At 36.2% G+C, this 13,246-nt stretch overlaps 1 protein-coding gene across 1 annotated transcript; it reads right to left on the reverse strand.

Moving 5' to 3' along the window:
• Nucleotides 1-4,928: 4,928 nt before the first annotated feature.
• Loxl2 (Lysyl oxidase-like 2) lies at nt 4,929-12,747 on the reverse strand. The gene is made up of 4 exons (XM_065512275.1): nt 12,531-12,747; nt 5,527-6,466; nt 5,302-5,459; nt 4,929-5,240 (listed from the first exon to the last, which is right to left on the reverse strand). Exons 1-4 carry the CDS (start codon nt 12,727-12,729, stop codon nt 5,023-5,025), a joined length of 1,515 nt encoding a protein of 504 aa, XP_065368347.1. The 5' UTR covers nt 12,730-12,747; the 3' UTR covers nt 4,929-5,022.
• Nucleotides 12,748-13,246: the final 499 nt, after the last annotated feature.

Below are 13,246 nucleotides of genomic sequence, written 5' to 3' on the forward strand. Positions count from 1 at the left end.
GTTATCTCACATGGATTAGAGGATTCAATTTTTAATATCTCACTTGGGTATGACAACGCTTTCCGCATTGCTTTCCGTGGTGGCCGTGTTTTCTCACAAAAACGACAACTTCGCAGGAGAGCTTGACGTTGTTCAACCGTAATATGGACGACTTTTTACGCCGTTTCGTAACCTTGGATCCACCAAAATATACCAGACACCAAACAGCAGTCTCGATGTGAATCGGCGCCAAAGAAGGCCAAGGTGGATTTGTCAGCCAATAGAGTTATGTTCACCATTTTGAATTTGACTACCTTCAAAAGGGTAAAACAATCAATGACTATTTGAAAAATAGCGAGAATCTGAAAAAAATATGACCGCATTTGCCCATGAAAAATTTATTTTTTACCAGGACAATGCAAGGGTTCCACATGTGCAGTTTCCATGGCACAAATCCATGTATTAGGCTGCGAATTGCTCCCTCAACTTTTCTATTTTACGGATTTAACCACGAGTGACGATTTCAAACCTGAAGAAATGGCTCGACGGAAAGAGATTTGACTCCAACGAAGAAATCATCTCACAAACAGATACATATTTTGATGACCTTGACAAAAATGGGATGCACAAAGTGGAGAAACGTTAGATAAATTGTATAGAGCTCAAAGGATATTATGTTGAAAACTAAAAGGTTTTTTTTATCCAAAAACCTGTGTTTCATTCAAAAAGTCACGGACTTATTGATGTGCAGCCAAGAGATTGAGATGTGCAGCCAAGAGATTGACGAATCCATGATTATCCCATAGTCTTCGACGAAGGAATCGTTAGCCGATATCGACTTCGCCGAAAGGCGGTATTTCTGAATAAGAAATAAGAAAGACGCACTAAAGCGCTGACAGTTGTGATATTCTGTAACTTCAGTATGTAGGAGTTACATCCTGCAGAAATCGTTTCAAGGCTATTGCTACAACTCTAGGTCTCGTCCCTGGCCATGGTCTGATCTTAAGTGTCTAGTCTAGTCTAGTCTCGTCTCTAGTCACTTTTCTTGTCTAGTCTCGTCTCTAGTCACTTCTCTTGTCTTGTCTCTAGTTTCGTATCTTCTCTCGTTTATAGTCTCGTATCTAGTCTCATCTCTAGTTTCGTCTTTACTCGTCTCTAGTTGCGTCTTTACTAGTCTCTAGTTTCGTCTGTAGTCTCATCTCTAGTCTCGTCTCTAGTGTCGTCTCTAGTCTCGATTCTAGTCTCGTCTCTAGTCTCGTCTCTAGTCTCGTCTCTATTCTCGTCTCTAGTCTCGTCTCTAGTCTCGTCTCTATTCTCGTCTCTATTCTCGTCTCCATCCTCTTCTCTAGTCTCGTCTCTAGTCTCGTCTCTAGTCTCGTCTCTAGTCTCGTCTCTAGTCTCGTCTCTAGTCTCGTCTCTAGTCTCGTCTCTAGTCTCGTCTCTAGTCTCGTCTCTAGTCTCGTCTCTAGTCTCGTCTCTAGTCTCGTCTCTAGTCTCGTCTCTAGTCTCGTCTCTAGTCTCGTCTCTAGTCTCGTCTCTAGTCTCGTCTCTAGTCTCGTCTCTAGTCTCGTCTCTAGTCTCGTCTCTAGTCTCGTCTCTAGTCTCGTCTCTAGTCTCGTCTCTAGTCTCGTCTCTAGTCTCGTCTCTAGTCTCGTCTCTAGTCTCGTCTCTAATCTCGTCTCTAGTCTCGTCTCTAGTCTCGTCTCTAGTCTCGTCTCCATTCTCTTCTCTATTCTCTTCTCTAGTCTCGTCTCTAGTCTCGTCTCTAGTCTCGTCTCTAGTCTCGTCTCTAGTCTCGTCTCTAGTTTCGTTTCTATTCTCGTCTCCATTCTCTTCTCTATTCTCTTCTCTAGTCTCGTCTCTATTCTCGTCTCTAATCTCGTCTGTAATCTCGTCTCTAATCTCGTCTCTAGTCTCTAATCTCGTCTCTAGTCTCGTCTCTAGTCTCGTCTCAAATCTCGTCTGAAGTCTCGTCTCTATTCTCGTCTAAAGTATCGTTTCTAGTCTCGTCTCTAGTCTCGTCTCTAGTCTCGTCTCTAGTCTCGTCTCTAGTCTCGTCTCTAGTCTCGTCTCTAGTCTCGTCTCTAGTCTCGTCTCTAGTCTCGTCTCTAGTCTCGTCTCTAGTCTCGTCTCTAGTCTCGTCTCTAGTCTCGTCTCTAGTCTCGTCTCTAGTCTCGTCTCTAGTCTCGTCACTAGTCTCGTCTCTAGTCTCGTCTCTAGTCTCGTCTCTAGTCTCGTCTCTAGTCTCGTCTCTAGTCTCGTCTCTAGTCTCGTCTCTAGTCTCGTATCTAGTCTCGTCTCTAACATTGTCTGTAGTCTCGTATCTAATATTGTCTCTAGTCTTGCCTCAAGTTTCGTATATCGTCTCTAGTCTCTTCCCTAGTCTCGTCTCTAGTCTCGTCTCTAGTCTCGTCTCTAGTCTCGTCTCTAGTCTCGTCTCTAGTCTCGTCTCTAGTCTCGTCTCTAGTCTCGTCTCTAGTCTCGTCTCTAGTCTCGTCTCTAGTCTCGTCTCTAGTATCGTCTCTAGTCTCGTCTCTAGTCTCGTCTCTAGTCTCGTCTCTAGTCTCGTCTCTAGTCTCGTCTCTAGTCTCGTCTCTAGTCTCGTCTCTAGTCTCGTCTCTAGTCTCGTCTCTAGTCTCGTCTCTAGTTTCGTCTCTAGTTTCGTCTCTAGTCTCGTCTCTAGTCTCGTCTCTAGTCTCGTCTCTAGTCTCGTCTCTAGTCTCGTCTCTAGTCTCGTCTCTAGTCTCGTCTCTAGTCTCGTCTATAGTCTCGTCTCTAGTCTCGTCTCTAGTCTCGTCTCTAGTCTCGTCTCTAGTCTCGTCTCTAGTCTAGTCTCGTCTCTAGTCTCGTCTCTGGTCTCGTCTCTAGTCTCGTCTCTAGTCTCGTCTCTAGTCTCGTCTCTAGTCTCGTCTCTAGTCTCGTCTCTAGTCTCGTCTCTAGTCTCGTCTCTAGTCTCGTCTCTAGTCTCGTCTCTAGTCTCGTCTCTAGTCTCGTCTCTAGTCTCGTCTCTAGTCTCGTCTCTAGTCTCGTCTCTAGTCTCGTCTCTAGTCTCGTCTCTAGTCTCGTCTCTAGTCTCGTCTCTAGTCTCGTCTCTAGTCTCGTCTCTAATCTCGTCTCTAGTCTCGTCTCTAGTCTCGTCTCTAGTCTCGTCTCTAGTATCGTCTCTAGTATCGTCTCTAGTTTCGTCTCTAGTCTCGTCTCTAGTCTCGTCTCTAGTCTCGTATCTAGTCTCGTCTCTAACATTGTATGTAGTCTCGTATCTAATATTGTCTCTAGTCTTGTCTCAAGTTTCGTATATCGTCTCGTCTCTAGTCGCGTCTCTAGTCTCTTCTCTAGTCTCGTCTCTAGTCTCGTCTCTAGGCTCGTCTCTAGGCTCGTCTCTAGTCTCGTCTCTAGTCTCGTCTCTAGTCTCGTCTCTAGTCTCGTCTCTAGTCTCGTTTCTAGTCTCGTCTCTAGTCTCGTCTCTAGTCTCGTCTCTAGTCTCGTCTCTAGTCTCGTCTCTAGTCTCGTCTCTAGTCTCGTATCTAGTCTCGTCTCTAGTCTCGTCTCTAGTCTCGTCTCTAGTCTCGTCTCTAGTCTCGTCTCTAGTCTCGTCTCTAGTCTCGTCTCTAGTCTCGTATCTAGTCTCGTCTCTAGTCTAGTCTCTAGTCTCGTCTCTAGTCTCGTCTCTAGTCTCGTCTCTAGTCTCGACTCTAGTCTCGTCTCTAGTCTCGTCTCTAGTCTCGTCTCTAGTCTCGACTCTAGTCTCGTCTCTAGTCTCGTCTCTAGTCTCGTCTCTAGTCTCGTCTCTAGTCTCGTCTCTAGTCTCGTATCTAGTCTCGTCTCTAGTCTCGTCTCTAGTCTCGTCTCTAGTCTCGTCTCTAGTCTCGTCTCTAGTCTCGTCTCTAGTCTCGACTCTAGTCTCGTCTCTAGTCTCGTCTCTAGTCTCGTCTCTAGTCTCGTCTCTAGTCTCGTCTCTAGTCTCGTCTCTAGTCTCGTCTCTAGTCTCGTCTCTAGTCTCGTCTCTAGTCTCGTCTCTAGTCTCGTCTCTAGTCTCGTCTCTAGTCTCGTCTCTAGTCTCGTATCTAGTCTCGTCTCTAGTCTCGTCTCTAGTCTCGTCTCTAGTCTCGTCTCTAGTCTCGTCTCTAGTCTCGTCTCTAGTCTCGACTCTAGTCTCGTCTCTAGTCTCGTCTCTAGTCTCGTCTCTAGTCTCGTCTCTAGTATCGTCTCTAGTCTCGTCTCTAGTCTCGTCTCTAGTCTCGTCTATAATCCTGTCTATAATTTCGAATATTTTCGTCTAATTCTCGTCTAAATTTCGTCTAATACTCATCTTTAGTCTCATCTACATTATCGTCTATACTCTCGTCTATAGCATTGTGTATAGTATTGTCTATAGTCTGGTCTGTGTCTAAACTTAGTTTAATTTATTTTAGTTTCTTTATAATTTCTTTTACACCTGTCTACAAGGTATTATTTGTCAATGGAATTTGCAACAAAAAAATAATTACAACTTATTAGTATTTATGTTATTTTAACCTACACACATTATTGACATTATGAAAGCGTTGTAAAGTAATTAACAACAATTTCATTTGATTTTTATTTTTTTTTTTTAATTAACAACTATAAATAGATAAATACATAGAGAAGCTAGTAGTCAAATGGCTAAACAGTGAGACAACAGACAACCAGCAACATGAACCAACTGCAAGTAAAACTATTTAATACAACAAACGACCGTTACGCTTCAGTTAATTTCAAGTTCAAATATGATTATCACGTTTTATTATAAATAATTTCAAAAAATAAAAATTAAAAGCCACCTCTATAATACACAAAAGGAAAATAAGCAAAATACATCAATAAACAATTGGAAAAACTAGAGAAAAAAAAAGAAAACTTTTTTTTTGCAAGTTTATATTTTATATATGTTTTTTTTGTTGTTTTTGTTTAAATTAAGTACAATTTGGTTTTAAAATATTTGGCACTGATAATTCACACTTGATTTAAATCACTTTTTCATCACTTTTTTGTGGCTAACACCTCTAGATTTGAGGTGTTCCTTTAAGGTCTCACTAAACGACAGTTGTCGACACGAGCATAGGTTTCGGTATACAATAGATTGCATATGGCAGCATTGTTGTCAAAATTCATTTCAGACACTTTGAATTCAGGATTTATGGCAATTTTCAAAGTGTAAGAGCCGGTATTCAGTTCGGTTATATCAACCCATTGGCAGTCCAAGTTGTATAAATAGACATCGGAGCAGTTGACGGAAATGCCTAAAAGAAAAGATGAAACAAATCAAAATATTTCTTTTATAAATATAAATTTTAATGTAACCTTGATCTCCGAAATTGGCACAATTGTATTTCTTGGGTATGCCTGGCAGACATTGGCTGTCCTCCAGACAAAATGAGGCCTTATGACCCTGGGCCACCTTAATGCCGGCCATATCGAAAATATCAAAAGTAGCAAACACCTCCATGCTGTGATAATGCCTTGAATAATAAAAACAAATAAATATTAAAGAGAAAATTCATTTGAATATCGTCTTGAGCTGCTTACATATGACACATATGCCATTCCCACATGCTTTTATCCTTAAACGGCCGAAAGTCTGTATTGCCGGCATTCAAAGCACTGGCTGTAAACTTTAGCAAACGGCGTGTGGCATAACGCCAATTGGGATCATCACGTTGTATTTCGTAGGCTTCATTAGCCACACAGTTCTCCTCCATTGCACACTGCATGAGAGCCATTGGACGATCTTCCAAATGAGCTGTATGTTCAATTTCATAGAAATCAACAACTAGATCTGGCGCCAAATGATCGCACATCACCACAGCCACATGATTACGTGTGCCATGGCACGAGGGTGCTCCACGCAAATGATCATGATGCAAACACTCACTCAACGAGGTCTCGTTGCCATAACACTCAGTGCCACTAATGAGAGGTGCTGACATATCAGAGCCACCAAAATAGTCGGATTGCAGAGCTTCACGGGCATAGCCCAAACCCAATTGTTTGCAGACAACATTAGCCTCCAGCAGTGACCAACCATCTGAGCAAATGGTGCCCCATTTGCCATTATTCAAACGTACTTCTACACGGCCCTCATTGGGTGTTCTACCCCCTCTCAGGCGTATATCCATTCTGTGGGTATAGTGTATTCTAAATTTGGGCTCATAATATTCAGGTCTTACTTCTGGTTCTGGTTCGAGACCGGCAGGGGCAATACATATTACACCAGCTGCCTCGCTGGGTTCACAATCGTGAATGCCCCAGCCATCAAAATGGCAGTGAGTCAGTTCTTTTTCGTGGCCTTCACAGAAGAGATTATCCATCCAAAAACGTTTCTTAGCTGGTCCAAAGTAACCACTGTGGGTCACCTTGCGTAGGCCAGGGAAACCAAGTTGTTCGCATACAATTTGACCTTCTGTTGCATCCCATTCATCATCACAAACAGAGCCCCAGCGATTGTTGTGTAAAACCTCGATGTTGCCTGAAAAAAAACAAATAAATTAAAAATCCAGCTAATCATTGTCTGTTTGTCCCTCTTGTGCTACATTTTCCCACCCAACTGTTTCCATAAATTTTTAATTCTTTTTTTTGTTTAATAAATCACAATATTTCATTTCCAACTCTCAAACTTCTTTTGTCTGTGTTTCTATTTTTTTTTTATTTTTAGGTGTCAAGCCATGATCAACTTTGAAATTGTGGTTTTTAAATGTAACGACAAATTTGGAAAAATGGAACGTTTAGTTTTTTTTTTAGTCAAAGTTTATTGTGTTTTTTTTTTGTTTAGCAAAAAAGCTTAAAAAAGTTTAGTTTTCTAGGAAAAAATTGCATTTTAAATAGATTTTAGCATCAACAACACAAAAAAAAAAATAGTTAAATGAAATTTAGGTTAAATTGGGTTTAAGTATGTAGTTTTTATTTTCGTAGAATTTTGTTAAAATTTTGGCAAAGTATTTTGTTGAAATATTTACACTGACATAAAATGTGTTGGAATATTTAACGAATCATTTTAAAAATCACCTAAAAATTAAAAAAATGCGATTGAAATTAGAATTGGGCTAAATAAAAAAGACTGATTGAGGCCAGAATTGGTTTGAGAAACCAACTATGATTGAAGCTACACAGAAAAAACTATTTCTTAAACCGTTTCAATTCAAATATTTGTCACATATTGAAATGGTTTCAATTATTTCATAATTAAATCAAGTATTCATTTGCTCAAAAACAAAATTTCTTGATATTTTCTATTGAATTTTGAGTTTTGAATTTGATTATTTTGACAATTGAATATACAATTTTCGTTATTGGTTGAATTTAAAATACAAAAATTATTGAATAGATAATATTCGTAATTGAAAACAAATTTTTGTTATTTTTTGTGTTTCAATTACGAAAATTATCTATTCAAAATTAAAAATGTCGGTATACTCACAAAATTCAACATACTTAACTTTAATATAGACATAAACCACACGACCTAATTTCATGGTGATAGGTCCATAATTGGTCATAGCCCTCATATAAGGCCCTCTTCCAAAAATCACTCAAAAATATAATTTATTGAAATTTTAAAAGAAAAATGTTTTTGCTCTTTTACTTAGTGTAGGGTATTATATGGTCGGTCTTGACCGACCATACCTTACTTGTTTTTATTCGATTCGAAATTTTCAGGAGATGGTTTGTAAAGAAAAAAAATTTAAAAAATTACGACTAAAATCAGCTTTTTTAAGTCCAGTCAACTGTAATAAAAAAGCCCCTAAAGTATGCAGTACAAATTTAGATATTTCATTTGCAAATAAATAAGAACAGGCAGGGTTGGCTACCGGGCAAAGCCGGGGCGGTGAAATAGTTAAAGATAAAATTTTTTTGTAAAAACAATGGCGACTGAAGCTAGAAAGAACCTCAATTGAAGTTACAAATGACGGAACTAAATCTATAATTGGTTGGATAAAGAATCATGACTGAAGCTAGAATTGAATAAAAACCATGAATAAAGCTAGAATTGGTTTAAAAAATAACCATGAATGATGCTGGAATTGGTGTAAACACACCGTTTAAGCTGCAATTAGCTTGTAGAAACAACCATGATTGACGTCATGATTGCCTAATTAGTTTGAACTAGAACCACGATTGAAGAATTGCTATAAAAAAGAAGCACTATTGAAACTATAATTGATTTAAAAACAAACCATGGATGGAGACAGAATTTGTTTGTAAAAATAACCATGCTGGAGGTATAATTCGTTTGCAGAATATTTGAATATCTGAAGTTAGAATTGGTTTGAAAAAGATTCACGATTGAAGCTACATCAACCTCATTACTGAAAAAGAACCACGATTGAAGCCAGAATTGGAGTGAACAAAAAACCACGATTGAAGCTACATCAATCTCATTACTGAAAAAGAACCACGAATGAAGCCAGAATTGGACTGAAGAAGAACCACGACTTAAGTTTAAATTGAACTGAAAAAACGACGACTGATGTAGGATTTAGTTTGTAAAAGAACCACGATTGAAGCCAGAATTGGACTGAAGAAAAACTACGATTGAAGCTTGAATTGGACTGAAAATAACGACGTCTGAAGTAGGATTTAGTTTGTAAAAGAACCAAGATTGATGCTAAAATTGGACTGAAGAAGAACCACGATTTAAGCTAGAATTTGACTGAACAAGAACCACGTTTTAAGCTAGAATTGAACTGAAGAAGAACCACGATTGAAGTTAGAATTGGACTGAAGAAGAACTACGATTGAAGCTTGAATTGGACTGAAAAGAACGACGACTGATGTAGGATTTAGTTTGTAAAAGAACCACGATTGGACTGAAAAATATCCACGATTGAAGCTAGAATCAGACTGAAGAAGAACCACGATTGAAGCTTGAATTGGACTGAAAAAACGATGACTGATGTAAGATTTAGTTTGTAAAAGAACCACGATTGAAGCCAGAATTGGACTGAAGAAAAACCACGATTGAAGTTAGAATTGGACTGAAGATAACCACAATTGAAGCTTGAATTGGACTAAAAAGAACGACGACTGAAGTGGGATTTAGTTTGTAAAAGAACCAAGATTGATGCTAAAATTGGACTGAAGAAAAACCACGATTGAATGTGGAATTCGACTGAAGAAGAACCACGATTGAAGTTAGAATTAGACTGAAGAATAACCACGATTGAAACTAGAATTTGACTGAAGAAGAACCACGATTGAAGCCAGAATTGGAATGAAGAAGAACTACGATTGAAGCTAGAATTTGACTGAAAAAACACCACAATTGAAACTAGAATTGTACTAAAAGTGAACTACGTTAGAAGCTAGAATTTGACTGAAAAAACACCACAATTTAAGCTAAAATTGCACTCTAAAAGAAACACGATTGAAGCTAGAATTGGTGCCAAAGGTAATCAAAATTGAAGTTTAAATTGGTTTTAAAAAGAACCGCGATTGAAGCCATTATTGGTATGCAAAATAATCACGATTGGAGCTGGGATTTTACTGAATAATAACTATTAAAGCTAAAATTGCACTGAAAAAGAAACACGATTGAAGCAAGAATTGATACGAAAAATAATCAAAATTTAAGCTTGAATTGGTTTTAAAAAGAACCACGATTAAAACCATTATTTGTATGCAAAATAATCAGGATTGGAGCTAGAATTGGACTGAAGAAGAATCACTATTAAAGCTAGAATTGGACTGTAAAAAAACCAAGATTGATGCTAGCCATGATTGAAATGAAAAAGAACCACGATTGAATCTAGAATTGAGTTGAAAAAACTGCAAAAACGAAGAGAGATTAAACCTGGAAATGGTTTGAAAAAAGACTACTGCAGTAAGATTTAGTTTGTAAAAAGGACCACGATTGAATATAGATTTGTTTTGCAAAAGATCAACGATTGAAACAAGAATTGGTGTGATAACGAACCATCATTGAACCATGAATTGGATGGTTTGCAAAATGAACAGAGATTGAAATAAGAATTGGTTTAAAAAAAAGAAGGATCTTGGCTAGAATTGGCTAATAAAAAGAACTACCACCCACCCATCTTTTTTGATAGTGGCTATAAAAAGAGTGCAGGATTGTAGCTAAGGTGGTTTGAAAAATATCCACGATTTTTGCAACATTAAAAATATAGCAGAAAGCTATTGATTTCCAGCATACATTATTATACCCATCAACAGCTTTCCGTAGCTCCCAAACAACTTACATGATTCATATATCAATATATCGGGAATTCTTCCGGATTGGTTGCTATTTAAAATCTACAAAATCAGCTCACAAATGGCTGAGATATAAGGAAAAAACTGGGAAAACCTCGATTTTTTACTAAGTCATTAATATAGAAAATATGGATATCTAAAGATAGATATTTCAAATACCTTTGCAACGACGTATATAAGACCATAGCAAATTGGACCTACAATGGGTCAAAATCTGAAAAAATATTTTTTAACCTGAATTTTTTTCACCAAAAGTTTTTTAGTTCGCTAAATGCCAAAAAAAAATTTTTTTAATTTAAAAAAAACTATTCGAAATTTTATTTTTTAAAAAAAGAAACAAAACAACTTTGGAAAAATATTTAAAAATTTTATTTTGATGTATAATTTGATATAGGGTATATAAGATTCGACACAACCGAATATAGCTCTCATACTTGTTTTGTTTAGATATGGTAATTTTTGGTCATACAAAAAAAATTTAAGTCTATATCTCAATTAGATTCAAAAATATCCTACTTTAAAACTCCGTCCTTCAAAAATATTGCACGATATAGCAATGTCCGTCTGGGAGTATGTATGTTGAAATCAACTTTCCGTAGCATCCAAATAACTTACATGATTCATATATCAATATATCGGGAATTCTTCCGGCTCAGTTGCTATTTTAAATCGGCCCACAAATAGCTGAGATATAAGGAAAAAACTGGGACAACCTCGATTTTTGGCCTATTTTTGATCTATATCTGGATCACTAAGTCATTAATATAAACAATATGGATATCTAATGATAGGTATTTCAAAGTCCACTGCAACGATGTATATAAGGCTATAGTAAGTTTGGCCTTCAATGGGTCAAAATCGGAAAAAATATTTTTTAACCTGAATTTTTTTTGTTAACAATATTGTTTCACTAAATTTAAAAAAAAAATTTAAATAAAAAAAAAAATTAGAAAAAATTAAAAAAAAAAACAAGTAAGGAAGTATGGTCGGTCAAGCCCGACCATATAATACCCTACACTATGTAAAAGAGCAAAAACATTTTTCTTTTAAAATTTCAATAATTTATATTTTTGAGTGATTTTCGGAAGCCTTATATGGGGGCTATGACCAATTATGAACCGATCACCATGAAATAAGGTCGTGTTATTTATGTCTATATGAAAGTTAATTATGTTGAATTTTGTGAGTATACCAAAATTTTTAAGCGATTTATGCACGTTAAAGTGATCTTCGGAAGCGGGTCTATATGGGATCTATGACTAATTATGGACCGATCGTAACAAAATTTGGTGACATGAATTTTGTGTATATAAAACTTATTTGAAGTGGAATTTGTGGAGATACATATATAAATTAAACATTTATGACCGATAAAGTCCAATTTCGGGAGGACATTTGTATGGGGGCTAGGTGAAATAATGGACCGATTTCAGCCAGTTTCAATAGGCTTGGTCCTTGTGCTGAAAAAATAATATGTATCAAATTTCATCGAAATACCTTCAAAATTGCGACCTGTACTCTGCGCACAAGGTTTACATGGACAGCCAGCCAGCCGACCAGACGGACGGACATCGTTTAATCGACTCAGAGTGATTCTAAGCCGATCGGTATACTTTAAGGTGGGTGTTAGACTAATATTTTTGGGCGTTACAAACATCTGCACAAACGCATTATACCCTCCCCACTATGGTGATGTAGGGTATAAAAACTAAGATATTTTCTTATCTCGACTTAAAATGTCCAAACTCCACAGATTTGTATTTCGTAATTTCAAATTGTTTATAGTATAACGGTTATTGTTATTTCGGTAACGGTAGCGTTAGTTGTACTGAAAGTATATTTTAGGGGTATCGTTATATTAGCGGTAGAGATAGCCAACCTTGTAATTCATTTATTTAAATTTTATTGGTAACGGTATTTACTTCGGTTACGATAGCTAGCGGTAACGGTAGTTGGAATGTGAGGATATTTAAGTTGTAACGGTAGCTAATCTTGCAATTAATTTTCACTAAAAAAATTAAAAAAAAAAAAAAATTTCACCACAAATATTTTTGAAATTTGTTCAAACTAAATTTTATTGAGAAATTTTATTAAAATTTTTTTTTATCAAAATAAAATTCATTCACCGTGAATGATTTTTAATTTTTTTTTTCAAATCCTTATTTAATTTTTAAATTTTAAAAATCTAGAAATAAAATAATCAAATTTATAAAAATTTTAAGTCGTTTTGTCAATTTGTAACACTGTTTACAAACGATTTACTTGTTCATTGAACATATGTCCATATTGTGTTGAAACCACCTTCCCATTAACCTCCCGCTTACCTTCATATTCCACATCCCCGCCCACCAAACGTATGGCACCCTCTTCTTTATTCAAAGTTTTTATATATTTTTGCACTAAACGCTGACGTTCGAGGCGAGCCTCCTCCAAAGAACGATGTACAACAGCATGACACATCATGGCACTTAAAATTGTCAGCACAATTAATAAGAGACTTTTAAAATTTGTGAAAAATTTCATTTTAAAATATTTTTTTTTTTTTTTTCAAATTAATAAACAAAACATTAAAAGAAATCTTATAGTAAAAAGGATAACAGTATAAATTCTTAAATTTTTTTAAAAAATTATTTTCAATATTTTTATTTATTTTCTTAATATTTCCGTTTTTTCCGTTTCCTAAGCCATGTATTTATTTAAAGACCACAAAATTGAAACTAAATTTTCCGTTTTGAAATTGTATAGAACTAAAGCTTGGCATCCAATTGCAAAAGGCTTTTGCAATCGTTTTTTGTTTGTTTTTTTTATTTTTTTTTTTCTAAAAGTTCTAAACAAAACTATATAATAATAAAATGATTTAATGTTGTTATAGATCGCTCTTAAAAAATTACAAAAACAATTCATTAGAAACAATAGAACAACAAAAAAAACATGCAACAAACACATGTGAGTATGTTTTTTTTTTGTAAGATAATTCGTTAAATGTTTTTGTTTGTATTCGAACTCGTGTTTGAGAAGCTCTTCAAAAATTCGAATTTCG

The sequence above is a fragment of the Calliphora vicina genome, chromosome 5 (genome assembly GCF_958450345.1).
Source record: "Calliphora vicina chromosome 5, idCalVici1.1, whole genome shotgun sequence".
Classification (NCBI taxonomy): Eukaryota; Metazoa; Arthropoda; class Insecta; order Diptera; family Calliphoridae; genus Calliphora; species Calliphora vicina.